The 22,471-nt window shown below is 42.8% G+C and overlaps 1 protein-coding gene across 1 annotated transcript in view; it reads right to left on the bottom strand.

Annotated features, from left to right (window-relative positions):
• The window catches only part of SLIT3 (slit guidance ligand 3), a gene marked incomplete at its 3' end in the record, with an annotated part of 512,561 nt that overhangs the window by 441,819 nt on the left and 48,271 nt on the right, over window positions 1-22,471 (bottom strand). The window contains exon 3 of the mRNA XM_015429462.1: window positions 20,341-20,412. Within this exon, the coding sequence (XP_015284948.1) occupies window positions 20,341-20,412 (72 nt within the window). The remainder of the gene's footprint in view (window positions 1-20,340; window positions 20,413-22,471) is intronic.

Below are 22,471 nucleotides of genomic sequence, written 5' to 3'. Positions count from 1 at the left end.
TCTACCATAAATGACAACTTTCAAAACTATAGACACTTCACAAAATTCATTTCCAAAGCCTCCTCCTTCTCATTCCCATGTAACCTACTGAGACTTTCATCACAACCACTCACTTCCAACCCACCTTCCCTTGAGACCTCTGCTCTAACAGGGTGGACAGTGCAACCACAACCACATTGAATGACATGGACATCCAACATAAAATGACTTTGCAGACTGCCCAGTTGTTCACACTACTCCACAGACCCCTGTGTGCAACATTTTCTGGCCCACATTGTGTGACCTTGGACACCGGCTATTGTGTAACATAAGGCATGTGAGACTTTACTTCCACATTTGTATCTTTCACTTACACACTGCTAATATTTACTTTACCTCCTTCCAGCCTATGCATTTGTTACATATCACATCTTTCTAGAGCTCGTTGTATTGCTTTCACAACAGGCTTTACTGCTAGTAGATGAATAAGACTGAAGTGGTATTTTCTCTACACTCTTGACACAGCATTATGTTAGAACTGAGATTTCCAGACACTCTTCAATGGTAGCCCTGATAAAGAACATTGCAGTAATATAATCTAGATGTTAGCAATGTTCCCGCTAAGCTGTGGAGTCTTGTGAGCAAAAATTCTACTTTTTGAGCTACTGGCATGAAAGTTGTGAGCAGGTGGTTTGGCTACTGCATAAATTAGTTTGCTCTGGAGCCATCCCTTCCTGAGCTAAGACAAAAATGTGTGAGCTGGAGGCTAAAAAACTGTGAGCTAGCTCACACTAACTCAGCTTAGAGGGAACACTGGATGTTAGTAATACACTCCTAGGCTTTTTTGCCCAAAAAAAGCCACAGCTAGTTCACCAGCAAAAGCAAAAGCTGGTGAAAGACACTCCTAGCCACTGCTGCCACCGGAAACGTCTACTCCCTCTCTTTGTTTTCTGCGTAAAATGTCCATGAGTTTTGAAGTCATGAGGGGAAAGGCTGGCTCCCAATTCCAGGGCCAGTTGTACCAGAAGCATGTGGGAGCATAACCATTTCTCATCTAGTTAGGGTTTAATAGATATTTGGCCCATAACTGGTGGAAAACCTTAAGAAATGTGGTGAGTGAACCTAAAAGTGCCATTCAGAGGAACATTTTCATATCTACAAGATATTCTGCACATGTATGAAACTGAATTCAGAGCTTGTTAAACTCCATTTCTGAAACCTAGATTTTATGCTCCATGTTTGTCTATATTCATGATGACAGTAATTGTAGAACAAGTATCTCTTTGCTATGTGCATTTGAAATTTTTATTGTTACAGTTAATGCCACTGGTAGTTACATCTGAAAGTGATTTCAGTTTATTTGCTTGAACAGTAAATCCTTGAAATGGATCTGTTTTGCATAAGATTGTTACTGCTTTTATTGCATAAGAAGCAGCACAGTTGATACTCATTACCCATCCTCACTGGATGAAAACTGTTGCACAGTGCAGATACTTTACATTAACAATGCAACAGCTGTCCCATCACACAACAGTGTTTCTTCCAGTGAAGGCATTTTTCTTGCACACATATCTTCATCTGGGCTAACAGGATACTAGCTAGCAAAACAGGCCCTGTGCCAGTATCAGGATCCTAGGACAGAAATATACCTGTCTTTTTGTGTGTGTATAGCACTAGACGATCTGGGTTTTGAAATTATTTGTTTTTACTGCCCCAGGAATGTTAAGTTCATTTACACCCATTTTGCACTATGAATCATTCTCAATAAATGAAATTACAGGCCTGGTTTCTCCTTAATGACTGAAGTTTGGCAAGGATGTGATAAGTGCAAGTATATCTCCCACATCTCAGGATGCCTAGTATTGTCAGAGCTGTGTCAGCATATAAATATGTCTGGACTCACCAAACCAATAAGAAAGTTTGCAGTGCTTGGGAATAAATCAGCAGAGACTATCAGCCTGAGGCAAAGGAGTCACGAAGTCTTTATACACTTTAACAACAAGGAGCCATTAAAGTGTGAAAACAATAAACGCTTCATACATTACTTGAACACTATCACATACACAGGACATATTCAATTTTCTACTTGTTTTTGATGCTGGAAACTTATATGTCCTTAACATCCAGGTCAGCTGCATTTAGCTACTGAATGCAGAACTTTACACAACAGAAAAATACCACGAACTGCTGAATATTATCTATTGTTAGCATTTTCTTCCTGTTTATAGTTTAAAAGACTTGATGATGTAAGCTGAGATGCCCTCTACTCCCCAGACTACATAGCATGTAGACCAAAAGTTCAATTTGTCTTTGGCACCCTGTTACCCTACTCTAAAGAATCAAAGTACAAAATAACACAAATTTATCAATTATTTTTGAAGATTTAAGTTTCCATGCCCCTGACCTGCATGGCCCAGGAAAGCCCAATCTTGTCTGATCTCGAAAGCTAAGAATGTTTGGCCCCAGTTAGTACTTGGATGGGAGACTACCAAGACGTCCAGGGTGCTATGCAGAGGCAGGCAATAGGCAAGCCACTTCTCTTCAGCTCCTACCTTGAAAGCCTTATTGGGTCACCACACCTTGGCTGTAATTTGAAGGTTCTTTCCACACCAAGTTTAAGCAGCATACTGAAAGCTGGTCCACGTGTTCAGAGAGATGGCAAAAGGGTAAGTGCAAGTGACTAGCGCTTCTTTAGGCTTTTCTGTCACAATTCACAACGTTACTTATTCACATATCAGTTTCATTTCTGGTGACGTTACTAATATGGCTCTCAAGCGAAATTGGTAAGGGAAGATATTGCTAGGCATGCAAATAATGTGCTGCTGCATAGGCAGCAGTTAGTCAGTATTTTGTTATTTATTTTGTTTACAGCCCACCTTTCTTACTGAGGTGGGTTACAAAATATTTTTTTTAAAAAAATCCAATCAAACAGCATAAGACATCCAACAAACAATGCAGTAGGACTAAGACTACAGAACTGGAAATCAACATGAACAAACAAACAAATCTGGTCTAAGGCATGACATACCATATTGCAGAAAGTCTGTTACAAAGGTGGAAAACAATGCAGTAGAAGCAAGGTGATGCAACAACAGGCATTGCGACAGACTACAATCCTATTTCAGAACTATTCCATTATGCCATATTTCTAATCCCCTTCACCAAAAATGCCCTCCTGAACATTTCTGCTTTGCATATTCTGTGAAATGACAGTTGGGAACCACCACAGAGAATATGACTGAAACTGGGTAAATTAAACCAATGAGCAGCTAATTGCTTCTCACACCTTCAGTTTCTTTCTACCCCTTGCATTCATAACAGCTGCATCAAAACACAGAACAAGGTAAGTTCTAAATTGACATTCTTCAGTAAAGTATTTTGCCCCATTCTTTTCATTATAGCCTATTGGACTACCTGAAACCACACCCTACCACAGTTGTAAAAATTACTGTTTTGGCTTCTTTGTACTAGATTTACAAGCAAGAAGTAGCCAATTAATGTGCTCAGTGCTCACATTTTCAGAGCAGGTTTCAGCCAAACAGTTTCCTGAAAGACCTAAACAGGGAGGTCATGAGCAACCACAGGCCTGCCAGGCAAAGGTTTCCTCTGAGGCTCCACCACCCAAAAATCATACGAAAACAAATCACATGGCTTTCTGGGAACATGAACAGGCTAATAATTGTTTACCACATAACAAATATTAGAGAAGAAAAAGGGTTGTAAAGAGCAGATGTTACTTGCTCGTGGTTTACACAATTTTCAACAGGCTATGGTACCTACGTACATATCTCCCTTATATATAGAAGCCGAATGGTGGTGGCACTTCTCTAGAACATTCCACACACTCCAGAATTGGTTGGCACCCTGGTGTGTTAGTCAGAATCTGTCCCTATCCACTGGCTGCATTGCTTGAGTCTCACCTCCAACATTCTAAAGAGTTTGCTGTTCCTCCCCCCCCCATAACCAGTCAGAACACAGAGGTTATTTGCATATGCAGCCTCATTTGCCTCAGAACACAAGAAGTCGTTTGCATCTGCGACTTGATTGGCTTTTGCCTCTAACATTCTAAACAGTTTTCTGTTCTGAGGTAAAATGTGTCCAATCTCCAGGTGAGGGCTGGAGATCACTCAGAATTACAACTGCTTTCCAGAAGGCAGAGATCAGTTCCCCTGGAGAAAATGGTGGGCTCTGTATCCTTATATGCTGCTGACATATAATGACAGCTAATGTGACATAGCAGTCAGGGCTTCAGAGCATGGGAGAGGCTGCAGGTGTGTGGGGGGTGGAAAGCAGAAGAGTGAGAGGGAAATAAAGGTAGATTGATGACTGGCTGGGAAGGAGATAGGGTTTCCAACTCCAGGTGGGAAATTCCTGGAGATGTGAGGGATGGAGCCTGGAGAGGGTGAGGTTTCAGGAGGCGTGGGACCTCGGACAGCTACAAAGCCACAGACTCCACCCTCCAAACCAACCATTCCCTTCTGGGGAACCATCATTGCCAATCTCCAGGTGAGGGCTGGAGATCACTCAAAATTACAACTGTTCTTTAGGTAGCAGAGATCAGTTCCTTTGGAGAAAATGGTGGACTCAGTATCATTATACCCTGCTGAGGTCACCACAGCAAATTGACACTGAGTGTCCAAGGCTGGGGCACCCGCCCAGAGCCTCTTTCTAGAGATTGTTGTATTTATTTCCACATCGGGCCTTTTCCCTAGTTTACAATAAACCCAAACATACCGACTACCACATGATTTGGTTTATTTATAAGAGACTAGTATGCTTTCTTTGTGGGACCTATAATACCCAGGTGGGTAGAACATAAGCAATAAGAAGCGACAGATTCATTGGTTTAGTAGGTAGGAATGGAAATGTCCAGCCTAATTGCATCATTGCCAGAGGAACTCAATAGCAAACCAAAGCACCACGATAAGCATAGAGAAATATTCCCCGGCACAGTTGAAGCCCAGAGAGAGGAACTGATTCGAAGGTGCTTAGAGTATTACCAAAGGTAATTTGGTTTAACTGAGATACTCTTGGACATGGCCCTCTGTCATCTTGCCACATTCCTTTCTAAAAAGAGAGGTGCCAGTGATACCAGACTCTAATTGATGGAGTTTCTTTTCCTCACATGACACCCCACATTCCCATGAAGTAACCAAGTTCAACTCTGATATGCCTCCTTCCTGCCTCAAATATTCCTTTCTTTCCTTCTTGGGAAAATTCACAGGGCATAGAATCACCCTCCTTCAAGTCACCTCTTCCCCACCCCAAGTCTCCACTTCCTTTCCTTATTTGGAAGTATTCCCACATCAGGAACATCTCTGATATACCCTCACTCAATCAGAAAGCCTACCTCTGAGTTCACTAGAATTCCCCCCTCTCTTCATGTCTTGTTCCTGCACTGCGGAGGAATCAAGAAGTCCCATGCCCGGACACAAACATGCAGGATGTACGTGCACTCACTGTAACTGTGTGTGTCCAAAGAAGAAGGGAGAAAAGGAAGAGCACCGTGGGCAGCATATGGACCAGTTGCAGCAGGATCATCAGCAGTGCCTTGCATGGCTTCCGTTAGTGAGATTTGGGGTAGGGATTTGGGAGGGCAGAGTTTGGGGAAGGGAGAGAGATCAGAGGGGTGCACTACCCCAGATTCCATCCTCCAAAGTGGCTGTTTCCTCCAGGGGAAGTGATCTCTGTAGTCTAGATGTCAGCCATAATTCTGGAAGAACTCCAGGCCCCACACAGAGGTTAAGTACTCTACCTTGATCCTCCAGATTGATCCAAACCCTGGGGATTTTGTCCTCCTATTTCTACCCCTTTCCAGAGGTTCAAAGCTAAAAACTGTGTGCCACTCTTCCTCCAAACTAGATCCTTAATGATGGTATTCAGTAATTCAGTTAGTTATCCTGGTTTCAGCTTTTAACGTTTGAAGAATGAAATAGTTCAGATTTACTACTCACATTTCATATATCCGAAATTATACGAGCACATACGGCACAATATTAAGAACACATTTAACACACATATAGTTCTCTATGAACAATCCAAATATCACCTTTAACACTTTGAATTGGAAATCTGTACAAAAGTACAAAGGAATGCAGAACATGATCGTACTGATCAGGTAACCAATTAATCCCTCTTTTAAAGATCTTTTTATCCCTCTTTTAAAGTTTTTATTTATTTTCTGCCAGGGGTCATTTCCTGCAGGAGCGCACAGGAGCGGAGCTCCGGCAGTAAAGAGCACATGCAACAAGCCCCACCCCCTGCTCCCAGCAGCCTTCAGTCAGAGCAAGAAGCAGCCAGGTAAGCTGCAGAGCTCTCCCCGGTCCCCTGGTCCAAAACAGTCCAGTGGTACCTTTAAGACCAAGTTTTATTCAGGTACAAGCTCTCCCTCCTCTGTGAGGACAGATCTGCACGTTCCCCCCCCCCAATAGTTAGCAATCCAAAACAGTCCAGTGGAGCCTGAGCGGTGGGTGTTGCCTTCTGACACCCTTCCGGTGATGTCAGGGGGTGTGGAATATGCAAATAACTTATGCTAATGAGTTGTGCTAATGAGCTCCTGCACCTCTTTTTCTACAAAATGACCCCTGTTTTCTGCTAAAACAAAATCCACAGGATAATTTTCCTATGTATGTCCACCCACATTTATATCTCTTCCTTAAATTTAAAAAGATGTTTGAGTAAATTGAAGCAAAAGAGACTTTCAGGACTACATCAAAAATTCTGTTTGTATCTCCAACTGCAAGACAGATGTTCACTTCGAACAATAATAAAGTGGCCAGCCTGTTAATTATGCTCAATGATTCTTTTATATCTTCCAGGTGTTTTATTAGCTGGGTTGTTAACAGTTCTGTAAAAAATTTCCAGTCTTCTTAAACAAAACAAAAACCCAGATTTGTGTATGACTAATGAAGAAAAAAGCCCTCAACATTACTTCTACCAAGGGAAAACAAAGTGTTCAGTATTGAGCATTCTGTTTTATTGCATGCAAATCAAAGTTTCATTGCCAGCTGATTAAATCTTTGCCCTCCAGGCCAAAAAAATATTAGAAAATACAAAAACCTCATCTATGGGCTGAATCTAGTCCTAGATGATCTTTTTTCTGATCCAGGGTTGCTGAGGCTTGAAAATCAGAAACCTGAAGTGCAGCAAGTGGAACACACTGCTTGGATGAAGAGACAAAGGCAGAAGGCCAGGCTCTTGGTATTTGTACCAGGCTTGGCCAGACCAAAGGCTTAATTCCACCTTCCAACTGAGTAGGCAGCTATTCCGTACAAGCCACAAACCGCCCAGTAATGTTGCATACTGCTACCAGGATTGTACTTGGATGAACTTTTTCAGCATTCAATCCTAGCCTCAGGCTATTGAATAACACCCAATACTATTTTGCATCTGAATCTCAGAGCAGTTGTAGCAATTCTTAGAGTCTAGATCTTGGACAAGAATGAACAAACTAGAGTAGAACCTAGCCAGGATGGGGTGGGAGGGAATCAGAACTGTCTATGAGAGAACAATAAACGAATTAAAGGCATAATTAAGACAACAGCCTAATGGTACACCTAGACCCTATGTATTTTTTTAGGAATGAAAATAGTAATATAATTGTAACTGAACTGCTTCAAAAAGAAAACATTCAAGGTACTGTAGTTTTCAAGGTAATAAATATTTATCATAAACCCAACTTTACAACCACAGATATAACTAAATTGTAATTGCTACAGACACAGAAAGATTTGTAGAAACAGGATCTTTGGTGCCCTTCAGAAAAAGCACATCCTAGCAAACAGTGTCCAGTAACATAAAGAAAAGAGAAATTTCAAAATCATGTTAACTTCAAATAATGCAGGGCTCTTCAATGGCTCCTGCTGTTCTGGATGCTTTATTTCTCTGGCTTGATCCTGCAAAGAAATGAGCAGTTCCCTCAGTCAAGCTCTAGGCCTTCTCTCTCCTGCTGTAGGCCAGACTGACTCCCTTCCTTTACAATATCTCCTAACAGGGAAATTCTACTATGCAGTTTCTCCCTGGCTGAGCCCATCACATACCTGCAAAGAAATGAGCAGTTCCCTCAAACTCTAGCCCTTCATTCTGCAGGCCAGACTGATTGAGAGAAGGTGCTCTTGTAGCAGGTAATACAGAAGCTACTTGACTAACTGCCCATGCTCAGTGACCTTTTACTCCCTAGGATCTAAATGCTAAACCCCTTTAATAGAAATAACATGTTAAAGAGAAATTGACTTAGGTTACATAATGTTATAACTGGCTTGTTTTAATGCCAACAGCTCGTTTTTAGTGGCTCATTTTAATTGGGTCAACTTGTGTTTCAGTGGCTTGTTATTCATTGTGCCTAAATGGTTTTGATTGTTTCAGCTGCAAGCCGCCCCAAGCATGTCTCTAGAGAGGCAACATAAATTTTCTAAATAAATAAATAAATATTTCATCTACACAGTTTATATCCCATTAACAGTGTTGGTTATCCTATATATATAATTCCCGTACGTTTTGGCCATTTCCAGCTCTCCCATTGGCTGTGCAGTGCGCTCCATCAGCCATTAGCCCATCAACTGCCACTCAAGAGTATCACGTGCCATTGGCTGGGGGCTGGGGCTGGACACTCTTCCCTCACAGAATAAACAGGCTGTCTCTCCTGATGAAGACACTTCTCCTTCTTGGCTCCTGTGGGACTAACTTTTCCCTCAGTGGCTGTTGCTAGGCAAGCAAGCTTGGTTCTGTTAGTAAAAAGGCAAAGGAAGGTGGCAGTCACACACATGAGATAACGCGTGGGGAAGCGAGGCTATTTCCCCCGGAGGAATTTGACCCACAGTTGCGCGATCACACAGTCCTTTGAAGCTGCGGGGGCAGCCCGCCACTGCGTGATCAGACACAACCGTGGGTGAGTCAGGTTTTTTTTGCCATTTGTTCCCGATGTGCTTAAACAGGGAATCAATGAATCACATCTCAGCATTGAGGGCTCCCTATGGAGTGTGTGATGATGTGCACACTGAGTAGGGAGGGAAACAGCGGCACGGAGACAGGATGGCCTGATCAAACCATCCCGATGCTATGAGAGTGCGCTGCAGTGATCAGACAGGGGAAAATGGCTGCTTTGCAGGGTGGATTCTGTGTCATTATACCCTGCTGAGGTTGCTTCCCTCCTGCTTGGGTCCCCCGCTGCAGAGAAAGACTGTAGTTTCCCTAGGTAGAGACTGGGGGGGGGATGGAAAGCTGTAGTCAGAGGGGCAGTTAAAGGTAGGCTGATGGTTGGCTGGGAAGGAGACAGGGTTGCCGCCTCCGGGTTGGGAAATTCCTGAAGATTTGAGGGATGGAGCCTGGAGAGGGTGGGGTTTGTGGAAGGATGGAACCTCAGACAGATACAATGCCATAAACTCCACCCTCCAAACCAGCCATTTCCTCCTGGGGAACCATTGTTGCCAATTTACAGGTAAGGGCTGGAGATCACTCAGAACTACAACTGCTCTCCAGATGGCAGAGATCAGTTCCCCTGGAGAAAATAAAATGGTGGGCTCTGTGTCATTATACCCCCGCCAAGACAGCCAGTGTGATGTAGCAGTTAGTGCTTCAGAGCAGGGTCTTCCAGACCCAGGTTCTTCCTGTGGAAGCTGATTGGGTGATTTCAGACCACTCACAGACTTTCAGCATAACGTACCTCAGAGGGTTGTTTTGCAAATCAAAAGGGGGAAAGGGGAATGATGTGGAGAAAGACTGTATTTTTTCTAGGTAGAGGCTATGGGGGGGGGAGATGGAAACCTGAAGTCAGAGGGACAGATAACGGTATGTTGATGGTTGGCTGGGGAGGAAATAGGGTTGCCACCTCTGGGTTGGAAAAGTCCTGGAGATTTGAGGGGTGGAGCCTGGAGAGGGTGGGATATGAGGAGTGGGACCTCAGACAGGTACAATGCCATAGACTCCACCCTTCAAACCAGCCATTTCCTCCTGGGGAACCATTGCTGCCATTCCAGGTGAGGGCTGAAGATTACTCAGAATTAAAACTGCTCTCCAGATGGCAGAGATCAGTTCCCCTGGAGAAAATGGTTGCTTTTCAGGGTAGACTCTGAATCATTATACCCTGTTGAGATCACTTCCCATCCTGCTTGGGTCCCCACTGAGGAGGAGAATGACTACTTTTCCTAGGTAGAGGCTCCAGGTGTGTGTGGGGGGGATGGAAAGTTGAACTCAGAGGGGTAGATAACAGTACGTTAGTGGTTGACTGGGAAGGAGATAGGGTTGCTACCTCCAAGAGAGATACAATGCCATAGATTCTACCTGCCAAACCAACCACTTGCACCTGAGGAACTATTGTTGCCAATCTCCAGGGGAGGGCTGGAGATAACTCAGAATTACAACTGCTCTTCACATGGCAGAGATCAGTTCCCCTGGAGAAAACGGTAAGTTCTGTGTTATTATACCCTGCTGAGGTCACCACAGCAAATTGACACTGAGTGCCCAAGGCCAGGGCACCCACCAAAAGCTTCTTTCTAGAGCTCGTTGTATTTATTTCTGCAATGGGCCATATTCCTAGTAGCCTATAAAGTTAGAAGCATTCTGTGGTCAGCATAACTCAGAGACTATTCCTCCCTTTTTAACCCCCCTCCCCCGATTCCTGGAAAAGCTACCTTCCAGCTTACCTGGATGATCTGAATCCAACAAGTACATTCAGTTTCAATACACAGCAAATCAGTGAATTCTGCACTGTGGAACAGTTACACACTCACACCCTATATGTATGCTACCCATCCACGCCTTTTTGTAAGAATACTCTTCTCAAGAGCTTTTTCATTATTTAATTTCACGTTGTGCCCATCTTGTCATGTGGTACATTTAAGGAATGTAATTTTCTTGTTAATATTTATGTGTTTATTGTATTTATATTTTTACACACATGGCTTCCACCATCACCTATGCAATGCTCTTATTGTCATTGTGCATTGTGCTCAGCACACAGCTGGATATATTTCACCACAAGGAGTACTGTCATTCTACAGCTTTTTAATTTTGAATTGTTTTAGTTGCTTCAATGAAATTTATAATGGTCACACCATCATTCTTTCTCCTCCAGGTGTCTGATATATAATGTAATACTGCTGAGTACAGACAGAGTCAACACAATGGAAGGGATTAGCCAAAAATAACAATTCAGACTTTTAGGTTCCAGATATTCTTTCACAACTCCACAGGTATGAAACTAAATCCAGCTTCTGAGTTCAGACATCACAAGCATTAATTTGTCTGTAAGAACAAGCTCCTAAAATGCTCACACACACCCCCCATTCTCTCTTCCTCCTTTCCTCCTGTGAAGTACATAGACTGAAGACTTCATTACAACAGTTTACTGTAATGTCCACTAAGAGCCCTAGCTTATAAAGAAACAAACCAGAGTTTGTCATTTTCCCCAGTTTGGGTATTACAGCAAACTGAACTGTATAGCTCTTCAATGTGCACACTGTGTGCAACATGAAGGGGGTATGTGCTGAGCATATCAGCCCAAAGTGATGTAGTTTGTACACCAGTTTGGAGTAGTGGTTAAGTGCGCAGACTCTAATCTGGGAGAACCAGGTTTGATTCCCCACTCCTCCACTTGCACCTGGCTGGATGACCATGGGCAAGCCGTAGTTCTGATAAGAGCTGTTCTTGAAAAACAGCAGTTTCTGTCAAGAGTTCTCTCAGCCCCACCTACCTCACAGGGTGTCTGTTGTGGGGAGGGGAAGGGAAAGGAGTTTGTAAGCCACTCTGAGACACCTTTGGGTAGTGAAGGGCGGGGTATAAATCCAATCTCTTTTCTTCTTCTTCGTTCACTTCACATACAAAACAGGATTGTCTCTGTTTGTCTGCATGCAGCCACTATCTTTAAAGATTATATTTTAAGATTAAACTGTCATTAGCTATAGGTACACAATTGATTTTTCATTCACGTGTGTACTACACAGTGGAAACAGCCAACATTAGTCTTCACCTGATCAGGAAACCAATTCTTGAATGAAGATTCATTGAGAAATTGAAGTATCATATAGAACCTCACCCACCATTGTTTCTGTTCCAACATGAAATATGGAGACCAACCATGACAGGTGGTGATTATTATTATCACCACTTGAAGGAGTGGCCCTACCATGCGAATAGAGCAGGAAATATGCCTGAGGAATATACTACACTGGAAATTTATATTAAACTCTCATTAACAGATGCTTCAGGCCAATTCACATAATCATAATTTGCATATATTGGCACTGATGGCACTATCAAATAGTTAAACCATCTACTTTTACTGCTAAAAAATTTTTTATTATAGGATTTGGGAGAAACATTGGAATATCCAGAAATGTATTGGTGAGCATCAACTTACTCATTTTTTAAAATGTATAAGTTCCTTTTTGATATTTTCAAGAGCCTAAGATGGTGAGCTAAGTAGTTCAGTTGTTTGGGTGAGCATGTCTCCAAGTGGAGGGCCTTTCACTTGTATTCTGGAGGGTAGAACTACCACAAAGGCAAATCAGATGTTACAGTAAGTGGATAGCTATGACCAGAAATGGCACAGAACAGTTTCCTGCTATCTCTTCAGGCTGTCTAATGGATCTTTTATGTTGCCGTAGCATCCGCATTTTTTCAGTCCTATTCTACATCATTAGCGGCTGATGGCAAGGGGCAAGGAAATGAGGAGTATCATGATGTTACAGTATGAAGTCTACTTTGGGCCTTCAATATTAAATTCAGGCCCCGGTCACACGAGCAAGATAATCCGGGGGGGAAGTGAGGCCTTTTGCTCCAGAGCAAAATGAAGCATGGTATCATGATCTGACGTTCCCCCGAGGCTCTGTGCTCAGGCCGTCAGCCGCCGATCACATGGTGATGGCGAAGCATGGCAACAAAGCAATACCGCGTTTGTGCGCGTGCACGTTTGTGTACATACCACAGAGACTTACAAGCAGGGGTCATTTCCTGCAGAAGCGCACAGGAGCGGAGCTCTGGCACTAAGGAGTCCAGGGGGCGGGCACATGCAACAAGCCCCGCCCCCTGCTCCCAGCAGCCCTCAGTCAGAGCAAGAAGCAGCCTGGGAAGTTGCAGAGCCCCCCCCGGCCCGCCTTCAGATACAAGCTCTCCCTCCTCTGCGAGGACAGATCTGCGTGTCCCCCCCCCCAATAGCTAACAATCCAAAACAGTCCAGTGGAGCCTGAGTGGTGGGTGTTGCCTTCTGTGATGGCAAGGGGTGTGGCATATGCAAATGAGTTATGCTAATGAGTTATGCTAATGCGCTCCTGCACCTCTTTTTCTACAAAATGAGCCCTGCTTACAAGAAAACATCCGGTGGGACGCAGACAAGCACTGAATGCGATGGGATACCAGCACTTCCGCGATCAGATGCCCACCTGCACCCCGCGTTTTTCCGGATAATACTACACTTTCCCAGCTACTTTTTAACTCCACATCTTTGGCCGGAGACTTGCCAGATGTTGCTGTATGATTGCACCCTTTTAATGCACCCGGCAGTCGTGCCTCTTGCGCGGTGAATTCTCCGTGTGACCGGGACCTCAGAAGAGTTTCTGCAGTACTTTCATGTTAATGTAAAGGACCACCTCTTTGATGTTCATGCCCCTTAAGCTTAGGGCAACCTCTTATTCAGATGCCAAGCTCATACAGTTCATTTCCACATGGTCTATGTCCTTCTCAACCCGCGGGAAATTAGATTTACCCTAGTTAGACACTGCTATAACATCACTTAATTGCTACAAGTTTACTGACTGCTCCTGCCCCCCATGTTATATGACCTCCAAGCCAGGAGTGGCAGCAAACAAACTGGGTTGTATATACACCAGTGGATAAATCTCATGGAGTACAAATATTTATATTATACATGACACATAACTAATACCAGTTTAAATATACAGGACCATATTACATCTATTGTTTCAACAGAGTTACTGCTATGCTTCCTCCAAAGCACTATTTCTTCATTCGCTGTTCTAATCCTTGCTTTGAAAGCGCTGGAATTGTGGCTTTAAACCCTCTGGTCTATTTAAACATGACCCTTGGTTGTTGTTCCTGGAGTTCTTATGGGTCAGTGACCTACTATGCAAATGTTTTTGATGAAATCAGGATGGCTTATTATTCTATTAGTTAAAATAAGCTTCTGTGTGTTTTCAGGCCTGTTCAGATGCATCCATGCAGACCAAAATAATTTCTCAGAATATGCGCTTTGTGGTCTTCCTAGCTGCCCTTTTCCTGAGTTTGGCTTCCTCCTGTGAAGACCTGTTGACAGAGCCACTAATGGCTTCCTCTGCATAAGAGGCACCAACTTTTTAAGTGTTTCAGAAGGAGCAAAGTCCACTCTCATCAATAAAGAGAGAGATCAAAAAGGTTCCACATCGCAAAGTAGTGTGTAGCTAGTTATTGCTTACTGAGGACAGACACGCTATGTTATGAATAGAGCTTAGTATTGCTGTTCTGTCAATCATATCAGCACAGCAATAGTTCTGTCTAAAGAGTGTATTTCAATTTAGAAATCACAGAGAGAGTTATAAATAATGGTAAACAGTTCTATTCTATCCATAGCACAGGGTGGGACAGATTCTCCATCATCCATACTGTCTAACTATTCATATTAATAAACCACTACTAAAAGTTAAAGACAACAGCTGTTGATATTGGCTGGGAAGACCTCATTAGTAACACCCCCAAATCTCTGAAAGCTAAGCAATGGAGCCCCATATTGGTTTCTCCTTTTGTTTCTCTCTCTTAGGTGACTTTTAGGTTCCTGAGAACAGACAGTTATCTTGTTTATATTTAAATGTTCTTAACCACAACATAAGTCATTAAGCAAATTTAGAACATAGATTTTAAAAAATGCTAGTTTAATTCAGGCACACAACTATACCTTCCTGCTTGACATCAGATATGTAATTTTAAGAAAATTTATGTGCTATCTCAAAAATACTCCCACAGGGGAAGAGGTGATACCATAACTAGTGCTTAGTCCATCCAAAATGATCCAAACTTTTTTTAGGCCACTATGCTACCATTCCTCCAACTGCAGCTACTCTTGGTCAGCATTGCCCATTAAGAACATTTAAACGTTAGAAGGGTGGTTATTTTCAAGCAGAAACCCAACATGACCTAAATGGAAATTAACATGAAACAGCTGAACTAACATTTATTTACTCCAATTCATCAATCTTGTTAGTGACTAAATGGGAAACTATTTGAAAAGCATTTTATACATTCCTTCTGAACAAGGAAAATATACTTTGATGTAGCCCAAATCTATCTCCTTCCTTCTTTCACAGTTCCCCCCCTTTCTACAGCAGAAGAGAAACACGTGATAAGGGCACGGTCCTTCTTTAGTAGGGTCACCCCATACCCAGCAGTAGATACTTCCTCACTGCTAATAAAACTTTTTTTAAAAAATCTATAAACTGTTCAAGACAACCAACAGTATTGACCTGAAGTACACAAATCAGATGTCTGACAATATCTTCCTCAATGCACAGAATTAAGGTGCAGCTTGGGAAGTGAGAACATCTCACTATTCATTCTCAGTTCCTATGGTCCGCTGGGAACTTTCCAGCTGAGCATCACCTCAAGGCCAAACTACACATAAGGTCTTTGCACAGAAAACAGGGGGGGGGGGGTTTGAAAAAGGGGGGGGGGGGGATTTTTAAAAATTTATTTATTTATACAGAAAACAGAGTGTAGATGAGATGAGCTAAGCTCTCCCACTACTCACTTCACTTTGCTGCTCTTTGTAGCTTGGATCTGCTGATCCAGGGGGGACAAGGATCACACATCTTCTCCTTGTTCCCTCCACTCAGTAGGCCCTTCCAATCCCAGAGAAATTGATTTGGGGGACTGCAGGACATATGGGAACTAACTAATTGCTTGAGGAGGGGTTTTTTCAATCACACACACTTCAATCATGCACCAGTCTTCCATAAGCAATAACCAATACAGCCCCACACATCATGGACTCAATTTATGCCAGCCCTGAGCCCTGCCTGACAGGGACAGGAGTGGGATATAAAATGTGTAAAGTGCCAGACTGGGATCTGGGAGACCCCAATTCAGATCTCCGCTCTGCCATGGAAACTCTCTGGATGACCTTGGGCCACTCACAGTATCTTCACCTAACAAACCACACAGTTATTCTCAGGATAAAATGGAGAAATGGAGAATGACATTGTAAGCTGCTTTGGGTCCCGGGGGGGGGGGGGACAAAAGCTGGATATAAATAAATAGAATATGCATTGAAGAATTTTACTGCCTATTGGACTTTTGCTTAACCAGAAAAAATGTATGAGAGGAAAGGCCAGCCTCACCATCAGCTGAGGAGGAGCCTGGAAGCCACCCATGTGACTGAGTTGTGGGGCACACTTTTGCTTGGCAAGAAAGTATGGAGGGGAAGAAAGGTCATCCTCTCCATTAGCTATGGAAGAGGCTGAAAACAGCTTGTGAAACTGAGCTGTGAGGACGGGGTGCACTCTCTTTCTTCATATTTTCTGGCTCTGGAATGATTGGGCAGGTAGAGAGGTGCAGAGACAATCCCAGAGGCCATAACTGCTGTGACAACAGAGCCCTCCAAAGCTCGCAAACAGAGGTTGGTTGAGAAGACAGAGATTGGTTGGAGGAAGATACCTCTGGCTGGCTAGCTCACCTCTTTTTCAAGGTGGTGGTGGTGGTTCATTTTAAATTCAAAATCATCCGGTTCTATGTACAGTCTTCTCTTTTTTAGGGGGTCATATTCCTTTCAATTAAATATGTTAACTCATTTTAGAGCAGCCAATACCACCAACTGGCTGAACAGCAGTTTTCCTATGGTGGAACTCTTGTCAAGGCAACATTTTATTTGCTGTCTATTAAACTAAATCAGTGCATTATGGTTTAAGAACTTATGTGCATCCAAATGCTTAATCTAAGTTACAGGTTTTAGGAAGCATAAATCTTCAAAGCAAAGTCACTTGAAAGCTGTCAACAAGTGTGTTTTTGGCCCGAACACAATCTATAGACCTTTTCATATATTAAGAATTTACATGCAGGAATCATAACAAGCAATAAATTTCAAATAATAACGGCCACATTTTTAGTTTATAGTTTAAGTTCTACTTTGATGTACCAGCAAGTGAAATACCATTAAAACAACATTCATTTGGCATTAAGGTTTCATGCCTTTTGAATAACCACAAATTGAGAAGGTATTATTTCCAATGACATTTTATTGCTTTATTAATAACTATTCGGCCAGAGGAAAACCTAGCTGTCATAACAGCTACTTTATTAGCACGGGCTAATAATATTTTTTTCACCCAATATAAGAGATCAAAACCCAAGTGTAATTAAACATTTTCAACAAGGGTAAAAAGGAAATTGTATGAATAAATTTGGCCTAATGTTTAGAATCCAACTCATTGCAGAGTGCATTAGTCAAATGAATTGCCATGCAATTTAGGGCAGATTATGTCACACTTTCCACAACTTGGGATACTTTAAGTGATTGAGAACTTTTGCTTAGAGAGCTCATGCACACAACCAATCCAGCTAGGCATGCCAGCTTTGGGTTGGGAAGTAACTGAAGATTTGGGGGTGGAGCCTGGGAAGGGCAGGGTTTGGGGAGGGGAGGGGCCTCAGTAGGGCATAATCCTCCAGAGCGGCCATTTTCTCCAAGGGAACTGGTCTTGGTTATTTGGAGATCAACAGTAATAGTGTGAGATCTCTAGGTGCCACCTGAAGGTTAGCAACCCTAAATCCAGCCTTAGGCAACTGTGGTTTGTGATCAGCAAGCCAAGTAAGGAGGCCAAATGGTACTCTCAGACAGATGTTACACTAAACCATTATTATCTTTTGTCAGTCATCTCTGAAACATGCTAAATAGTGACTACTGAGCATCAAAAGTCAGTCCACATTACCAAGGCTGCATACAACTGGCTGGCTCAGTTTTCCATGAGCAATGGTAGAACATTTGGTGACTGAACTCCATGGTGGCCAACAATGCTCCCTCTAAGCTGTGGAGTCCTGTGAGCAAAAATTCCACTTTGTGAGCTACTGGCATTAAAGTTGTGAGTGAGCAATTTGACTACGGCATAAATTAGTCTGCTCTGGAGCCATCCTTCCTGAGCTAAGACAAAAATGTGTGAGCCGGAGGCTAAAAAACTGTGAGCTAGCTCACACTAACTCAGCTTACAGGGAACAATGGCTGGCCAAGGAAGCTAATGGCTGTTTGAGTGGAGTGCTAGAGAAGAAGAACTTCTTTGTGAGAACTGGCAGACTGGCACAGCACAAAGTGTGTGTGTGTGGGACATCTACCAAGAGACACAAAGAGCCACGTAAATGAGTTGACCCAGAAAAGACTTTTGTCGCCATATCAAGATGCATAACATAATGCATAACAAATCTGATAAAAAACATAATCAGAGCTCTGTTTATATAGCTTATGCTATACGGTCAGTTCATTTGTCTGATATTAAAGACAGATGCTAGGAGCAATATTGTTGATCATTCATTGTATAGCATAAAGTTTCTGTTCACCACATGCATTCCAGTATATATCCACTACGTCAGTGTCTTTCTGTTAACAACCAGAAAAGCAATGCAGGTGGGGAGCATGCTACAAAGAGATGCTGGTTTAAAACAAGATCCAATAAAAATAAGCAGATTTTTTAAAATGAAGGTACAGAGATACAGGTGAACTAATTAGCAATTGTAATGCGTGAAATATGCAAGCCATGAGCACCTATAGTCAGTGAATTCTAATTCATCGATTTCATGTTGGATTCTTCCTTTGCAACAGTTGGTAGTCAAACTCTGAGGCTGGTTTTTAACCAGCCTTTCTTTGTATCATAACCCCTTCCCCCAGCTGTCTTTCTGTTATAAATATAAAAATATAAACCGAATGGATGCACACTTCCATTTATTTGATAACGTGATAGGATGCCTCATGAATCTTATAATGGAATACATTTTGTTAGCCTTTAACATGGCACAGGACTCTTGTTTCTTATTCTAACTCAGGAGCCATGACTTGAGATTTATGACAAATAAAACATAGGATGTTAGTTCAAACCAAATCACTGCAGCAGAACAATATAAAAAGGAGATAAAGAAGTTAGAGGGATAACACTGTAAGGATGCCTGCATTCTAAGCCACAAGTTAAACAAACAAAAAAACTACCCTTGCAAGAAAATACAGGTAGACAGAACATTAGATGGAGTTCAAATAGAATAACAACAGATCCCAGGGAGCTGGAGGTGGAGAGGAAGCAATGAGAGTTAGTGAGTAGCTGAAGGATGTAAGAATAAAGCAGAGATGACAGACAGACAGACAGACAGACACACACACACACACACACACAGAAGATAAGTTACCTAGAAGGCAAGACAATGATCAAGGCTGAAGAGCTTACTTTCAGTTAGCAACTTGTAGTCATCTGCCCTGCCTGATTGTTTAGTTTTGTCATCATATCTAGATTTTCTGTTGATCTTTATTTTGCAAAGGGGCTTTGCATCCTGTTTTCCTGACACAGGTAAGAAGCAGGGAGAGATTAATAAAGACTAAATATGTTGTCCTGACCTGGATAGACCAGGCAAGCCAGATCTTGTCAGATCTCGGAAGCTAAACAGGGTCGACTCTGGCAAGTAGTTGGATGGCCAACCTCCTTGGAATACCAGCAGTCGGGAGGTGGGGAAGGATTCATTCAGTCACCTCTTTGAATATCCTCCAGGGCCCCAGTAGGGATCAGTCACCAGAGGTTACCATGACTTCCAGGTACGTACAAAGTGAGTCACCAGAGATCAACATGACTTCCAGGTACACGCACACACATGCACACACATGAAAAAAACCACAAAAAGAGATACTAAAGATGTCAGACTTCATTGGTGATAAAGTTGCTGCAGTCACACAGGAAAACAAGCTCATTGTACATCTTTGTTTATCATAGATTCAGGTGGGTAGCCGTGTTGGTCTGAAGCAGAAGACCAAAGTTCAAGTCCAGTGGCACCTTTATGACCAAAAAAGTTTTATTCAGGGTATAAGCTTATACCTTGAATAATTCCTTTGTTTTCCATGTGTTACTTCTTGGTCACATGATGGCTTTCCAGACTTCCCAGAGAGACCTGAGCTTCCTTGCTTCTGACAAGGTTTCAAAACCATAGATAAAAAGAAAATTTAACTTGTGAATCAGAATCAGTTATGGATCCAAGAGGTAATGATTTTTAACATAAAACCTAATTTTGCTGTGTCAGTACTGAAATCCGAAGGCTTTTCCAGGGCCACCCTGCCATATCACCATACCCTTCCACACAATCACTTTGAGACTGCTTCATTTTCTTACCTAAGGAAACTGATTTATCCCCAAGAATACTTACAGCCGTTCAAGTTGCTTTAGATCTTGAAATGCTCCACGTTCTATCACACTAATTTGATTCTCTTCCAAATGCCTATAAAAAGACAATTGTTGGTATAAAAGTAAATGTACTATTATTCAAATCAGGCAAGTAAAATACTATTCTTTTCCAAAAGCTTATCTCCCCATGTCCCCCAAGAATTACTGTCTCAATTTTTTTCATTTCTTTTTGCTTGCTCTTCTAGTCCATTACACTTGTATGTGCAACATAATAATAAGAATACACATATTAGAAGGAGTAAAGTTCCTTTTGCCCAACTGCACTTTTGCTGAAATAGGATAACAGCTTAAGGCATGGCGTATGATCACACTTCACTTAACTATTCATCAAACTGCACAAGAAGGGCTGAAAAGTATTTTTGTGCTACACATGCATTTGGCCTAAGGGACTGTGCAAACACCTTCACAGAAAAGCTGGGTATTGAGGAGGGACTTAATGGAAGTGACAGGGAGCATCTTACTGGTTTTTGGGGAGACAGATTCCAAAATATATGATCAAATAGTATCTGGCCAAAGATGCCTTTAACATAAAGATACAACAGGTATATATGCCAGATAACTGGACATCTGCTGGAAGCATACAGGAAACAGTAAAATGTTTTGCTAATGACAGTCAAGCCAACAGAAAAGGATGTTATAGAGCATCCTTCAAGAGGGAATTAGATAAACATATGGAACAGAGGTCCATCAGTGGCTATTAGCCACAAAGGTATAGATAGGAACTCTCAGGCTGAGGCAAGTGATGCACTGTATTCTTGGTACTTGGGGGGGGGGGCAGTGGGAGGGCTTCTAGTGTCCTGGCCCCACTGCTGGACCTTCTGATGGCACCTGGAATTTTTGGCCACTGCATGACAGAGTGTTGGACTGGATGGGCCATTGGCCTGATCCAACACTGGCTTTTCTTATGTTCTTACTAGAAGGAAGGCCCATTGCGGGAAGAAATACAACGAGCTCTAGAAGGATTTTCCAGGTGAGTGTCCCGGCTGTGGCTGGTGTGGCGGCAGAGGGAAGGGGAAAATAGAAGGAGGCAAGCCATGTTTATTTCCTTCTGCTTAGCTATAAGGCAGGGCTGTCTCAAGCAGTGTTCCCTCTAAGCTGAGTTCGTGTGAGCTAGCTCACAGTTTTTTAGCCTCCAGCTCACACATTTTTGCCTTAGCTCAGGAAGGATGGCAGCAGAGCAAACTAATGGTCAGGTCACACGGACATTTAGTGCAGGCTTCGCTGCTGATCCCTCGCGCATTAAAGTTTCCTGTTCATATTGGCAAACCCGCCTCCTGCACCGAAGCGGGCTGAGTCCCACGGTTTTCGCTCTTTTTATCTGCGTTTTCTGACACCCGTTGGAACAGGTGTTTTTCTGATATCTCGCGCTTTGTATCCGCGGTTTTGGTATCTGAACAGCAATCCACCGTGACCGCACTACCTTCCCACCCACCCCTTTTTTGTGTGTGTGTTTCCGGTTTAAGTTATGCGCATGTGCAAACAGGCACTAGCTTTTATTTTGGTCTTTTTTAGTTTGTATGTATGCCCAAGTGCATGGGAAGACAAGCGCATGCGCAGGTTGGGTTTAAAACAAAAACAAAAAAACGCGCCGCCGCGGGGACGGCGCGCTGTGTGATCAGTACTTCACGTGAGTGAAGCGGAAGACAGAGGGACCGTCTGACCACCTACAAGCGATATAAAATGTCGTGGATAGAAGAACTGAGGGAAAACTAGCACGGTAAGAGGTCCGTGTGACTGCAGCCTTATTTATGCAGCAACCTAATTGCTTGCTCACAGCTTTAATGCCCGTAGCTCACAAAGTAGAATTTTTGCTCACAGCACTCCACAGCTTAGAGGGAACATTGGTCTCAAGTAATTTTGCTGCCCCAAGTGGGTAGTATGGGAGGACAGCCTCATGGTAACAGGTATGGTTCCCGCCACTCCTGACTTATGTTGATTTGGGGTTATGCAGTGGCAGCTAAGGTAGAAAAGCACCTCCTCCTATGCCATGTCTTCTGGGTTCCAAGGGTCTGGAAAGTGGTTCCATAGCCAGTTACAGGGTTGCCAACTCTGGGTTGGGAAATACCTGTAGATTTGAGGGGTAGAGCCTGGGG

Source organism: Gekko japonicus, unplaced genomic scaffold, assembly GCF_001447785.1.
Source record: "Gekko japonicus isolate JY-2015 unplaced genomic scaffold, Gekko_japonicus_V1.1 scaffold212, whole genome shotgun sequence".
Lineage (NCBI taxonomy): Eukaryota > Metazoa > Chordata > Lepidosauria > Squamata > Gekkonidae > Gekko > Gekko japonicus.
Note: the sequence above shows the minus strand (reverse complement) of the source record. Positions and strands in the feature narration are given on the sequence as shown.